At 39.7% G+C, this 12,546-nt stretch overlaps 1 protein-coding gene across 1 annotated transcript in view; it reads right to left on the bottom strand.

Annotated features, from left to right (window-relative positions):
* The window catches only part of MAP3K19 (mitogen-activated protein kinase kinase kinase 19), a 52,630-nt gene that overhangs the window by 22,402 nt on the left and 17,682 nt on the right, over window positions 1-12,546 (bottom strand). The window contains exons 6-8 of the mRNA XM_052635996.1: window positions 7,776-7,872; window positions 1,874-1,952; window positions 676-935 (exon numbers count right to left, since the gene is read on the bottom strand). Coding sequence (XP_052491956.1) covers window positions 676-935; window positions 1,874-1,952; window positions 7,776-7,872 — 436 coding nt within the window. The remainder of the gene's footprint in view (window positions 1-675; window positions 936-1,873; window positions 1,953-7,775; window positions 7,873-12,546) is intronic.

Genomic DNA, 12,546 nt, shown 5'->3' with positions numbered 1-12,546 from the left:
GACTGTGAAGAAGGCTGAGCACCGAAGAATTGATGCTTTTGCACTGTGGTGTTGGAGAAGACTCTTGAGAGTCCCTTGGACTGCAAGGAGATCCAACCAGTCCATTCTGAAGGAGATCAGCCCTGGGATTTCTTTGGAAGGAATGATGCTAAAGCTGAAACTCCAGTACTTTGGCCACCTCATGCGAAGAGTTGACTCACTGGAAAAGACCCTGATGCTGGGAGGGATTGGGGGCAGGAGGAGAAGGGGACGACAGAGGATGAGATGGCTGGATGGCATCACGGACTCAATGGATGTGAGTCTGAGTGAACTCCGGGAGATGGTGATGGACAGGGAGGCCTGGCGTGCTGCGATTCATGGGGTCGCAGAGTCGGACACGACTGAGCGACTGAACTGAACTGAACTGAACTAAGCAGATATCAAAGACAGAAGTGCCCTAAGGGGAAATGCTGGCATCAGTGTGCTATCTAGTAAATAAGTTTAGGGCTAGATAGAACAGCTAACTCAAATCTTGAATGAAAGTATCCTCACTGTATGCCCCAAAACTCCCACAGATAAAGATCAACCAAATATGAATTCCCTGTAAAGATTTTCAAATTCTCAAGAAAAATATGAGTAAAGAAATATTTATTGACCAAAGAATAAAGGAATCACTGTGTAATTCAGTGAACTCACCTTCAGATTTTCTTGGCCGCCCCTTCAGAAAGTGAGGAACATCTTCCCTGGCTACAGACTTGGAGGTTATCGTTTCTAAGTAAGGTCTTGGCAACAAAAAGCCCAAGTTCGTATTGAAGAGTTCCTGGGAACGTTCCTCTTTCTTTGCAAGTAAAGGCTCCGTGGTCACCGCCTTTGTCCTGAAGCCCACCATCTCAATGTGTTTTGGAAGTGAAACAGAATGTGCTGGTGTCCATTCCTGATGCCCTGAGGTTATCTGACTAAAGGGGGGAGGAAATAGTTTAATTTAAAAGGCATTCCCCATGTCTTCTGGGTCTCCAGTTCTTAGCCTACCTGACACCACTGGAAACTTTGGAGGACTATTTCCAAATGGTGCTGCTGAGTGGAATAGCTGTGTTGTTGAAAGTGCAAGACCTCCCCATTCTCTGACTTGCTCCCCACCTCAGCAGCCCTCTGCCGCTCACACTTTGGTTTTCCCAGTCTCTGTTTCCTCAAGCAGAGAAATCAGAGGAGGAAAGGACAGAGACAAGGGGGTGCACCCTTGTACTTCTCCAAAGGCATTGACCAGAGGCCTTGGACCATTCTCCAAAGGCCCAGTACTTCTCAAACTATCTTTGGTGAAGAATCCATTTAAAATTTTACATTGCATCGTGGGTTGAAACTTTTGTAAAATGTAATCAAAATGAATGACTATAAAAATTAAACAAAAATTGAAAACATGAAAATAAGCCTCAAATTTTCCACCATCAGATCAATAAATATAAAATTACTTGACTAAATGGCTACACACCTTTTTAAAGGTTTAAATGTCCAAGTTCTATACTGACTTCATTATTGACCGGTAACAGAAGGACCTCAGAACTCTGTTTTGAGTAGCACTGCTGCAAAGTCAGCAAATGATGGTCCTTGGCCCAAATCCAGCCTCCAGTCTCGCTTTGGGAGTTTGACTGGAACATACCCACCCCCATTTGTTTATATACCATCCATAGAGGCATTCAAGTTACGACTGCAGGGTTGAATCATTGGAACAGAGGCCATATGGCCCACAAAGCATAAAACATTTATTATCCAGCTCTTGCCACAAAATTATTTATTATGACCCCTGCTTGGGGATGTTTTTCTGAATTACTAAAAAAGTGGGTTGCCACACAAGTATATACTTTAATTCCAATCTAACCTTTCAAAGAATACTTCTTACTTGTTTTCTTGTAAATCTTCTCGGCCCATTTCTTGGGGATGGCTGACATCTCTCGGAAAAGTAACAGTAATCTCAACACCTATGAAAGTGCAGGTCAGTAATAATAATAAGAAGAAAGTAATGAATTCCAGGGGTGATCAGGAATCAAATGTTTTATTTTTGGTTATTTGGCTCATGTATTCTTAGTAATTACAGGATGAACATTCACTAGGAACTGAGTTTTAACCATCTTTGTATCTTTCCTGTCCTATATAAATGCTTGCTTAAAGGGCAGAGAATTTGTATAACAAAACATTCTAGAAGTAAAATAAAGCTTTATGATGAGCAGTGTTTTCTCCCTGAATGGAGAAAACAAGTCCTCCTTCTGTAAAGTGTGACTGATATCATCTACTTCGCAGGACTGTTGTGAGAATTAAATGAGATAATTTAAGTTGCCCCATCGGAACTTGCTTGTATCTGTCGTTTGGTCATCTCTTATCTGATTCCAAGGAGTGACTTCTGGTATAACCCTTAAGACAGAAAGTTCCAACTTATAGAATGGATGCATGCCCACAAAATAGCACATTAAACAAATTGACATGAAAAACTAGTGTGGGGACTTTCCTGGTGGTACAGTTGATAGGAGTCTGCCTGCCAAGGCACAGGTTCAATCCCAGATCCAGGAAGATATCACGTGCCACAGGACAACTCAGCCCATGCACCACAACTACTGAAGCCTGCATGCCTAGAGCCTGGGCTCCACAACAAGAGAACCCATTGCAATGAGAAGCCTATGCACTGCAGCCAGAGAGCAGACCCCCCTCACCACAGCTAGAGAAAGCCCTTGGGCAGCCGTGCAGACACAGCACAATCAATATATAAACAAAAAATAAAAATAGTTCAGAAAACCTAGTGTGAACCATACCAGAATTGCCTGTCCTTTAAGATTTTCACCTATTCACTTTCTCCTATTCAACAAACTTTTATCAAGTGTATGCCAAATGTAACTCATTGTGCTTAATATAAAGAAACAAAGAAGGTACAGCTGTGGCCTTAGCAGAGACTATAAATAAGAAAGCAAAGAGCATAGCCAGATAAGCACTGTGAAAGAAGTATGCAATGTGTGTGTAGAACATAGAGGCGTATCCTTCCAGGAAGATGTAGGGCTTGTCCCAGTATTCAGCTTATCCTTCTATCTGTCACAGCCATTCATTCAGTCTGTGGATGCTGGAGGAGCCATGGTTTTAATCAGCTCCATTGATCAAAGTATAGTAGAGAAGATTTGAGCAGGTCATGAATCAGAGAGATCTGGGTCTCCATCCCTCCTCTGCCACTTCCAGGGGGACCTTGGGAAAGTTACTTAATAGCTATCATCATCAGTGTGTGCATGCTATGTTGCTTCAGTCATGTCTGACTTTCTGTGACCCTATGGGATATAACCCACCAGGCTCCTCTGTCCGTGGGATTCTCTAGGCAAGAATACTGGAGTGGGTTGCCATGCCCTCCTCCAGGGAATCTTTCTGACCCAGGGATTGAACCTGCGTCTCATAGGTCTCCTGCATTGGCAGGCGAGTTCTTTACCCCTAGCAGTACCTGGGAAGCCTAATCACCATCAGCGTATCAATTAAAGTTTTTATTATTTTTAAAGGACATTGGGTATTTTGTCAAATATATAGGAACCACCATAAGGAAAACATTTTTAATGTGAACTGTTTATGCTTGTGTTATTTATAAGAGTGGTGCACTAAAAAAAAGTAAATATTTCCAAAAGGAGTTTTGTGGGTTTTTTTTTTTTTTTTGCAATCTCTAAAAATGAAGTTTCCTTGGAATAGTGGATTTTCTTTTTAACTTTTCAAATATCCTATCACCACACTATGTAGCACAAAATGACAGGCTTGGGATTATAGAGCTGGGAGGAACTTAGAGGTCATCGGACCCAAACCCTTTGTTTTAGAGATGAAAAAACTGACAGTCATGAGGTTGTGAGATGGCTCATGGCCACTTTTGTAGTGAAAGGCAGATGGATGTCTTTCATACCATTTTTGTAGTCATCCTTGAGGGCAAACACCTAGCTGACATGTTAGAGTAAGAAAAACATACAGCATACCTTCCTAATAACTCAACTGTCAGTGAAAAGGATGCTCTGTAAGACTAGGTACAGTTAGACTTGGCTGTAGAAGTTATTCTACAGTATATTCATGTGAACATGTTCTTAACAATGACTGTACTTTTAGAATCATTGAGGACTAATAAACGTAGATGATTTTTTTACCAAGAATGTTTTCAAGTAGATTTAATAAGCTAAAAATCTGTTAATTGGTTGATTTCTCTTTTTTTAAACCAAGAAAGTAAGATGCAAGTATAAGAAATTCCTGACATTTTAGACATTGTGAAAGTTAATGGTTCCTAAATGGGGAAAAAAAATTTGGTCCTAATTGGTGGGGTGGGGGGAGAGATATTATAAAACCTTCTGACACTGAAATCATCTTGGAACATATATATTCTCTGTTTTGTCTTTTAAATACTATGAGTGATCATAGGAGCCTCTGAACCTAAGAGTGGTCCAGGAAAGAGGATGCACTGTCACATGTGAAAATAAAACACTTGCTCCTATCTGAAAGCATATTTCCAGTACGAAGATGCAAATTAACCCAACCAGAAAATGTTATAGTAGAGAGAAACTAAGAAGCATCATTTACACACAACCAGAAACAAACTTTCTTGCAGAAAAGGGGCAAATGATATTCATAAAGTCAGAAAATGATGATTAATTATTAATATAAGTGCTAAATTTTTAAAACAAAAACTTAATTGGCCTAGCCTAATTCATTCAATGAAGAGAAATTATTTTCTCCAGAAAAGTCTTACTTTTCTGTGTTTTCTACTTGCTTTGTTTAAATGGATGGGAATCGAGGTTCAAAATATTTTGATAACCTCTCTACCTTTTGATAGTTTCCTAAATCATGATTTTCAACAGAATTTTTTACAGCTACATTTACCAGTCTTTTTTTGCCACTAGTTTTCAGAAAACTAACTTGAGAGATGGATACCCAGGAGTTACACAAGAGAAGATAAGATGGCTTTATCCTTTCGCTGATATGAGTATCAACAGCAGAGGGAGGGTCTAAGGTCAACGTAGAAGCATTGTGTATGCTGATTGTGGCTGAGGCAGTGTGATCTGGGGGTCAGTGACCAGTTTTGAGATGTAGCTACAAGAATTCTTTATGACAATCCAACCTGGGATCTGTTCTTCTCCTTTGTGTTGCAATGGTCTATGAACTCTTCTAGTAACTTTTAAAACTTCCTTTCTTTTCACTCAAGTAGAACAGATTTTGTTATTTGCACAGAAGAATCCTGATAGATATACACCGTATTTTTTTAAAATTAAGCCTAGTAATTTTAGAAAATAGGTTCTCATTTACTCACGAAAAGAATAATTTTACACGCTCAATTTCCAGTCTACAAGGTTTGCATCTGATATGTTCTGGGAAAATAGCTGATTAAGGAATGCAAGGAGATTTTTAGAATAAGGAAAAGGATGAGGGATTGGGGTGAGGGGCAAATTGTATTTCATAAATTACCATCTGTAAAAGTCCATAAGAAAGCAAATGTGTGTTGCAGGAATATTTAGCTGCTATGGATGTGAGAGTTGGACTGTGAGGAAGGCTGAGCGCCGAAGAATTGATGCTTTTGAACTGTGGTGTTGGAGAAGACTCTTGAGAGTCCCTTGGACTGCAAGGAGATCCAACCAGTCCATTCTGAAGGAAATCAGCCCTGGGATTTCTTTGGAAGGAATGATGCTAAAGCTGAAACTCCAGTACTTTGGCCATCTCATGTGAAGAGTTGACTCATTGGAAAAGACTCTGATGCTGGGAGGGATTGGGGGCAGGAGGAGAAGGGGACAACAGAGGATGAGATGGCTGGATGGCATCACGGACTCGATGGATGTGAGTCTGAGTGAACTCCAGGAGTTAGTGATGGACAGGGAGGCCTGGCGTGCTGTGATTCATGGGGTCGCAAAGAATCGGACATAACTGAGCGACTGAACTGAACTGAACTGAAAGACCAGGGCAGCGATCCAAACATTTGAGTTTATATATATTTTAGTTAGTGAAGCTTCCTTTTTAAAAGAATAATACAATAAACAAACAGATATAAATTAAATGATTAAATGTGCATATCTACAATCAAATAGTCACATGGATGTGCATAAAGTCTTTATAAAGTGTGCAAACACTTGAACATTAACAACCTGGGGTATGTTAGAAGCATGTAAATGGAATTTAAAGAGATTTATTGTTATTTAAGATTAATACAATGCACAATAATTCTCCATTTTTATTTCAGACTTTGTGACTTGAAAGAGTTACTAGCTTACTGAAGACTCTTATCAACTATGAGAAGAAAACTTAGAAACATAATTTCTTCTTTAGAATGTACAACTGAAGTTATGAAAGCTTAAAACTGCAAGAACTTAGTTGAGATGCTGCCTAAGTGTTATGGTTCCTACACGAAAATCTAAAATATTACATACAAATTGATTTTAAAAGTATTGTTAATATGAAGGGGCTTTCCTGGAGGCTCAGATGGTAAAGAATTTGCCTACGATTCAGAAGAACCAGGTTCAATTCCTATAAGCACCTCAAATGGCAAGCCATCTCTAAATTGAGCTGAATAAACATAGTATTTAATCTCTTAGAAGGTGATTGGGACACAATTGGGCTTCTGAGAACTCAGAGTTGAAGTCTTTGAAAGTCAAAGGCAGATGACAAGGACTACTTGGAGGGGATCAGGACTTGTTTATATTATAATTAGGTCTTTCAGGGTTCATGATGTTTATAATTTCTTCCCTGCCCTCAGCCAGGAGAAAGGAGGTACTGAGTGAGTTTGGGAAAGATGGGAGGCTCCCCAGAAGAGGGCAGCATTGCATAAGGGGTCAAAGGAGACAGTGGCTGAGCTAGCACTGCAGCCTTCAGGGTGGTTAATGAGGATGAGAAAAAAGACATCCGAGAGGGCAGCTTCCCTGGCATGTTAGAAATGCAAGTAGGAAAATTACCAGAAAAGAGATCGGAGCAGTTCAAATAAACGTTTCATTTAAGAAGTGTGTAGGGGAGTAGATGACAGACAAATGTGATCGCTGTGATGATTATGTTCTGCAGTGAGAATCTGTAAATACCTTGTGATCTGTTCAATGCAAGGACGTTTAAGAATAGGACAGGATGACGCATTTGGAATGGGTGCTGTTTTGGGAAATTCCAGACTTATGGCCTCCTAGAATACAAGAGTGCAACTTGGGCCTTTAGCTCTTTGTTCAGTCCCCCAACTCCCCCCTTAAGGGAAGAGGTCTGGGATGACAGCTAATGGAGAAATGCTTGGTCTTGGAAGAGAATAAGGCTTCCCAGGTAGCACTAGTGGTAAAGAACCCACCTGCCAAGGCAGGAGACGTAAGAGAAGTGGGTTCAATCCCTGGGTTGGGAAGATTCCCCTGGAGGAGGGCATGGCATACTCACTCCAGGATTCTTGCCTGGAGAATCCATAGGATGGACATGGTGAGCTATAGTCCATAGGGTTGCAAAGAGTCGGACACAACTAAAGTGACTTAGTACTCACATGCACGGAAGAGGACAGATCCCTGCAGCTGCTGGAAGATTCTGAGAGAAAAGAAGTGAGGGAAAGGATGCTACCAGACAAAAGAGAAAGGAGATGAGAACAGCACGTTGAGCTAGAGTAAGGTAGAACAAAGGAGAGACTGGATAGGTTGCCAAGACTCACTGATTCAAATATGGACCAGAGGATAGGATTTCTTTTCCTCTATGCTTGTTTCAGAGTTTAAAGCTCTGCACTGAGCATGACTGAAATTAGGGGGAAAATCCAAATAATCAATATTGTCTTTGTAAACACATCAAGGACAGAAGATGGATACCTTCTGTCCTGGGTTGCCAGTCTTGTCCATCACCACTTGGATCTCCTTCTTCACTAATCAGTATGGAATGAGAGCAGTCATCATCTTGGTCAGACTCCTGAAATATCATAAATAGAAACTCAGTTTTTCAGTGTAATACTTGGTTGGCAGGGTGAATGTTGTTTTTTATTTTTCTAGGCTGAAGTTTCACACTGCTGATTCCTTTTAAATCGGATAAAGTATTCAGGACTAAAATAATGGGAAAATGTTTGTCTCCAGAGCACCAGGCTTAGACAGACGTGAATGTGATTAATTGCATAATCAAAGATGAAGATAAAAGCTGAAATTGCATATACACAGAGAAATTCAATATTTTATACTTTATCATGTCTGTATTCAGGCTGTTAAACTGCTACCAATTCCATCCGAGTGGGTAACTGGAAAGAATCCTTTGGCCACAGCCAGTGAACAACCCCAAAGGAACATGGTCTTTTCCATAATGCCTCCTTGGGGCATCATTTACAGATGGTGAGGGTGGAAATCCTTGCCCCACATGGAAGCTGCAGATATAACCTTAGACTGCAAGGCAGCAAAGCTGATTAAAGTTTTCACTATGACAGCCTTCTGATCTAATCGCGTTAGGCAACTTCTCAAACTTCCCTTTTACAATCTAGAAAATGATCAAACTGCTGAAAAACATGGTTGAAAAACAGCTTAACTTAAAGAAAATCAACCAGCTTGACTTACAAAAAGTATTCCTGACTCTCTAAAGAAGAAATGTTTTCTATGAGAGTGCGTTGTTGTTGATAGGTTCCTCCGTTAGAAGTTGTTGCTGGTGATTTTGCCCCTTTTAGTGGCTAGAACAGTGATAGATGCAAGTAGTAGTTAAAATATCCCATCCTACCTGGATGTTATAATTGCATTCTGGCTTCTGTGATCCAGATGAATGGCCTATTTAAGCAGACTATCAGATAAAAAGTCTTTGCCCTAAATGCAGATGTTTGTCAGAGAAGTGAGCAGACTTTATCATAAAGCCTCTGATATTTCATTCACTAATTCCCAAGAGAGTGTGGGAATCTTTTCACTTTGTTCATTTGACTTATCACTACCATTAAAATATTTTAGGTGTTCAATTTTTAAAAAACTTTTTATTTTGTATTGGGTTGAAACCGATTAACAATGTTGCGGTAGTTTCAGGTGAACAAGGAAGGGATTCAGCCACACATATACATGTATCCATTCTCCCTCAAACCACCCTCCCATCCAGGCTGCCACATGACATTGAGCAGAGTTCCGTGTGCACAATAGGTCCTTGTTGGTTATTCATTTTAAATATAGTAGTGTGTACCTGAGCATCCCAAACTCCCTAACTGTCCATTCCCCTTGGGGGAAGGTGTTCAATTATAATAGCTTAGTTATCATATTTTACTTTATACAGCAGTACATGCTTTGTAAAGCATTCTCTACCTCCCAGCACAGGTTAGGGGTCCTACCTCAGCCCATCCTGGTTGTCAGTGGCAGATGGGACACCTGGACAGGTTTGCCCTGATCCTAGATGGTTGTCAATTTCACTGCTTATTCTTTGCATTTCAAAACTTCTACCACTCTCTGGCAAGTATCTTCTCTCTCCCATCCAATTACAAAGTGTGAGTGGTAGGGGATTACTATTTTATAAAATGCATGGAAATACCAAAACAGCAGTTCTTTAAAGAGCAGGAGAAGAAATCACCTATAATCCTACAAATAAAAAGCAAACTCTGTTCACACAGACAGGATATTTTCTTTTTCTTTTTCCTAAGTGTTTAATAATAGAGTTGTATCATGTCATTTCATATCTGGCTTTTTTACTTATGACAGGTATAAATTACATAGCAATTTACTAAGTAAATATAATTTTAATGGAATTTTATCAGAGGGTCATAAAGATGTTTAGTAAGTCCCATAAGTGTTATGATATAAACCCCATCATGCATAGTAGGCAGTTTTTAATTCTTCATTATCACACATAGTGCTGTGGACATCTTTGCAAGTAATACCCCAATTTTGCATTATCTCTTTACAGTAGATTCTCAGATATGGAATTATAAGGAATTATTGATCTGAAGAATATTTGAATTTTTTTTACGTATGTTGCTTTAAAAGTAAATTTACAGTTACTACTTACTCTCCACTAGCAGTGCATAAGCCTGTTTCACTACCTTCTCCCTTATCAGTTATCAATTTTCATTTTTAGTAATGTGATATATGATCCGATTGTTTGAATGTGCATGCTTTTGTTAGTAGAAATGTTGGAGAGAGTTTCAGATGTTTAGTGACCACTGAAGTTTCCTTCTTAGTATATATAATTTTTATTCATATCATGTCTAGAACACTCTATGAGACTTCAGAATATATTTCTTCCATTTCATATAATTAGAGTGTTTCAGTGAAATTTTTATGCTGAATAAAACTAATTAACACTAAATTTAGTGTTAAATATATAACTGGTTCTCATTTCAAGTTTCTATGTTGATTAATGATCTGCGGTTGGTCTCAACTGCTCAGTTCATTCATTAGTTGGTCCTTGAGGAAAAGTTGGAAGATGCGGAGTATAGGCAAACTAGCTGCAAAACCCATAACAATGACTAGCATTTATCCATACAGTGCCAGACACTGTTGGACCTTTCACACATTAGCTGACTTAATCCTCACAAAAACTCTAAAGGCAGAAACTATTATTCCATTTATACATGAGGTTCAGAGGAGTTAAGTAACTTAACCAAGGTCACCTAGCAAGCCAGATTCACACCCAGACTCTGAAGTCTGGTTACAGAATTCATAATCACTCTGCTTTCTTGCTACTATGAAAAATTTGAAACAAGAGAGTCTCAACAAGAACCAGAAGGAAAATTAATAATCATGAGAAAATTAAGAGAAAGAATATTCAAACATAGTTTATAATTTTTGCACAGGAAAAAATTAAAGATGTGTGATCCCTACAAACTCCTGACAAAAACTTCTTCCTTAAAAAAAAAAAACAAAACTGAAAAACCATAAGCATCACAAACAAAAAGGATGTGGGGAATAATACCTACTTTGAAGATTAACATGAAAATGAAGACAAAAACAGCAACAGCTTAGAATTTTCTGTTTATTTTAGAATCTTAAATATGAATGACTTTAATGGACTTCCCTTGTGGCTCAGCTGAAGAATCCACCTGCAATGTGGGAGACCTGGGTTTGATCCCTGGGTTGGGAAGATCCCCTGGAGAAGGGAAAGGCTACCCACTCCTGTATCCTGCCTGGAGAATTCCATGGACTGTATAGTCTGTGGGGTCGCAAAGAGTTGGACATGACTGAGCGACTTTTACTTTCACTGGGTGAAAGAGGAAATTGAAATAATGCAGTCGTGAGTGAAGGAGAGAAAATGTTAGAAGAGCACATCCCAAATAAACGGAGCCCATCAACCATTCACGGTAACGCAAGAGGCAGCAACAGACGACAGCATAGCATTCTGATCTGCAAACAGCAGAATGCCAACCACACAGAAAAGAGGCGCAGGAATCGTACGCAATTCAACTTGGAAAGAAGATTCTTCTTAGATGAAAAAAAGATTGGCAGAGGCCGTGAAGAGCCTCTCAGGCGCAATCCTACAAGCAAAGGAGCTGCTTATATTTGTAAACTATAAAAACCTATTGCAGATAACCCCCAGATAAAGCAAGCTTTCATTCAAAGAAAAGAAGTGAAAAAAAGACCTTGGGTTTTTTTTTTTAATTTAAACCCTAGAGAAAGCACTAGAAAAAAGCAAATTCAATAGTGAGAGTCTCTCTCTCCCTCAAAAACAAGTTCAAAGTTATTTCAACCATAATAAGAAAAATATAGAGTGAAAGTTCAAAAAATATCTTAGAACTGCATACAAAATGAACTAAATATGAAGGGATTTTTTTAGTCTTAAAAAAAAAGAGCAAGTTTCCTAACTATATCACAAAACAATGAAAAGTAATTATGTTTTCTTTTATCAATTTCTTTCTTTTTATATGTATTTTATTTTTATGTATTTGGCTGCAGTGAGCATATGGGATCCACCTCCCTGACCAGGGATCAAACCCAGGCCCACTGCACTGGAAGGCAGATTCTTAACCACTGGACCACCAGGGAAGTCCCCTCCTGCTGTCTCTTGAGTTACTAAAATGATATCTTACCTACCCCTTAGCTCATTCATCTGGCAAATCACTGGCGCAGTCAATCTGGGGATAGACTCAGTGGGATGAAGTCAGAGAATGGGTACCGTGGTCCGGGTGGGGTTAGTCTATGAGCCAAGGTTTGGGTGGGATTAGAAAGAGGAAAAAGCAAGGGACACTGGACTTGGAGCTGTGAGGGTTTAAGGCCAAGACTGACATTTTCATCCTGATCCTATGATCTGCTCTATGTGCTGTGTTGTGCTGTGCTAAGTCGCTTCAGTCATGTCCGAATCTGGTGACACTCTTGTGACCCTATGGACTGAAGCCCACCAGGCTCCTCTGTCCATGGTATTCTCCAGGCAAGAATAGTGGAGTGGATTGACCTGCCCTCCTCCAGGGGATCAAACCCGTGTCTGACCCAGAAATCAAACCCTCGTCTCCTGTGTCGCCTGCATTGCAAGGCAGATTCTTAACCACTGGAGCTTCAGGGAAGTCCCAAAGCTTTGATTTTTAGATCAGCTAAGTTCTATCACTGGAGTGGTTACTGTTTCTCCTCCCTGCAAGTTGAGAGGAACAGAGGCTACTTTGCAAAGCAGTTAACCGTAGTCACTTCTCTTGGTGGCAATTCCTGG

The sequence above is a fragment of the Budorcas taxicolor genome, chromosome 2 (genome assembly GCF_023091745.1).
Source record: "Budorcas taxicolor isolate Tak-1 chromosome 2, Takin1.1, whole genome shotgun sequence".
Lineage (NCBI taxonomy): Eukaryota > Metazoa > Chordata > Mammalia > Artiodactyla > Bovidae > Budorcas > Budorcas taxicolor.
Note: the sequence above shows the minus strand (reverse complement) of the source record. Positions and strands in the feature narration are given on the sequence as shown.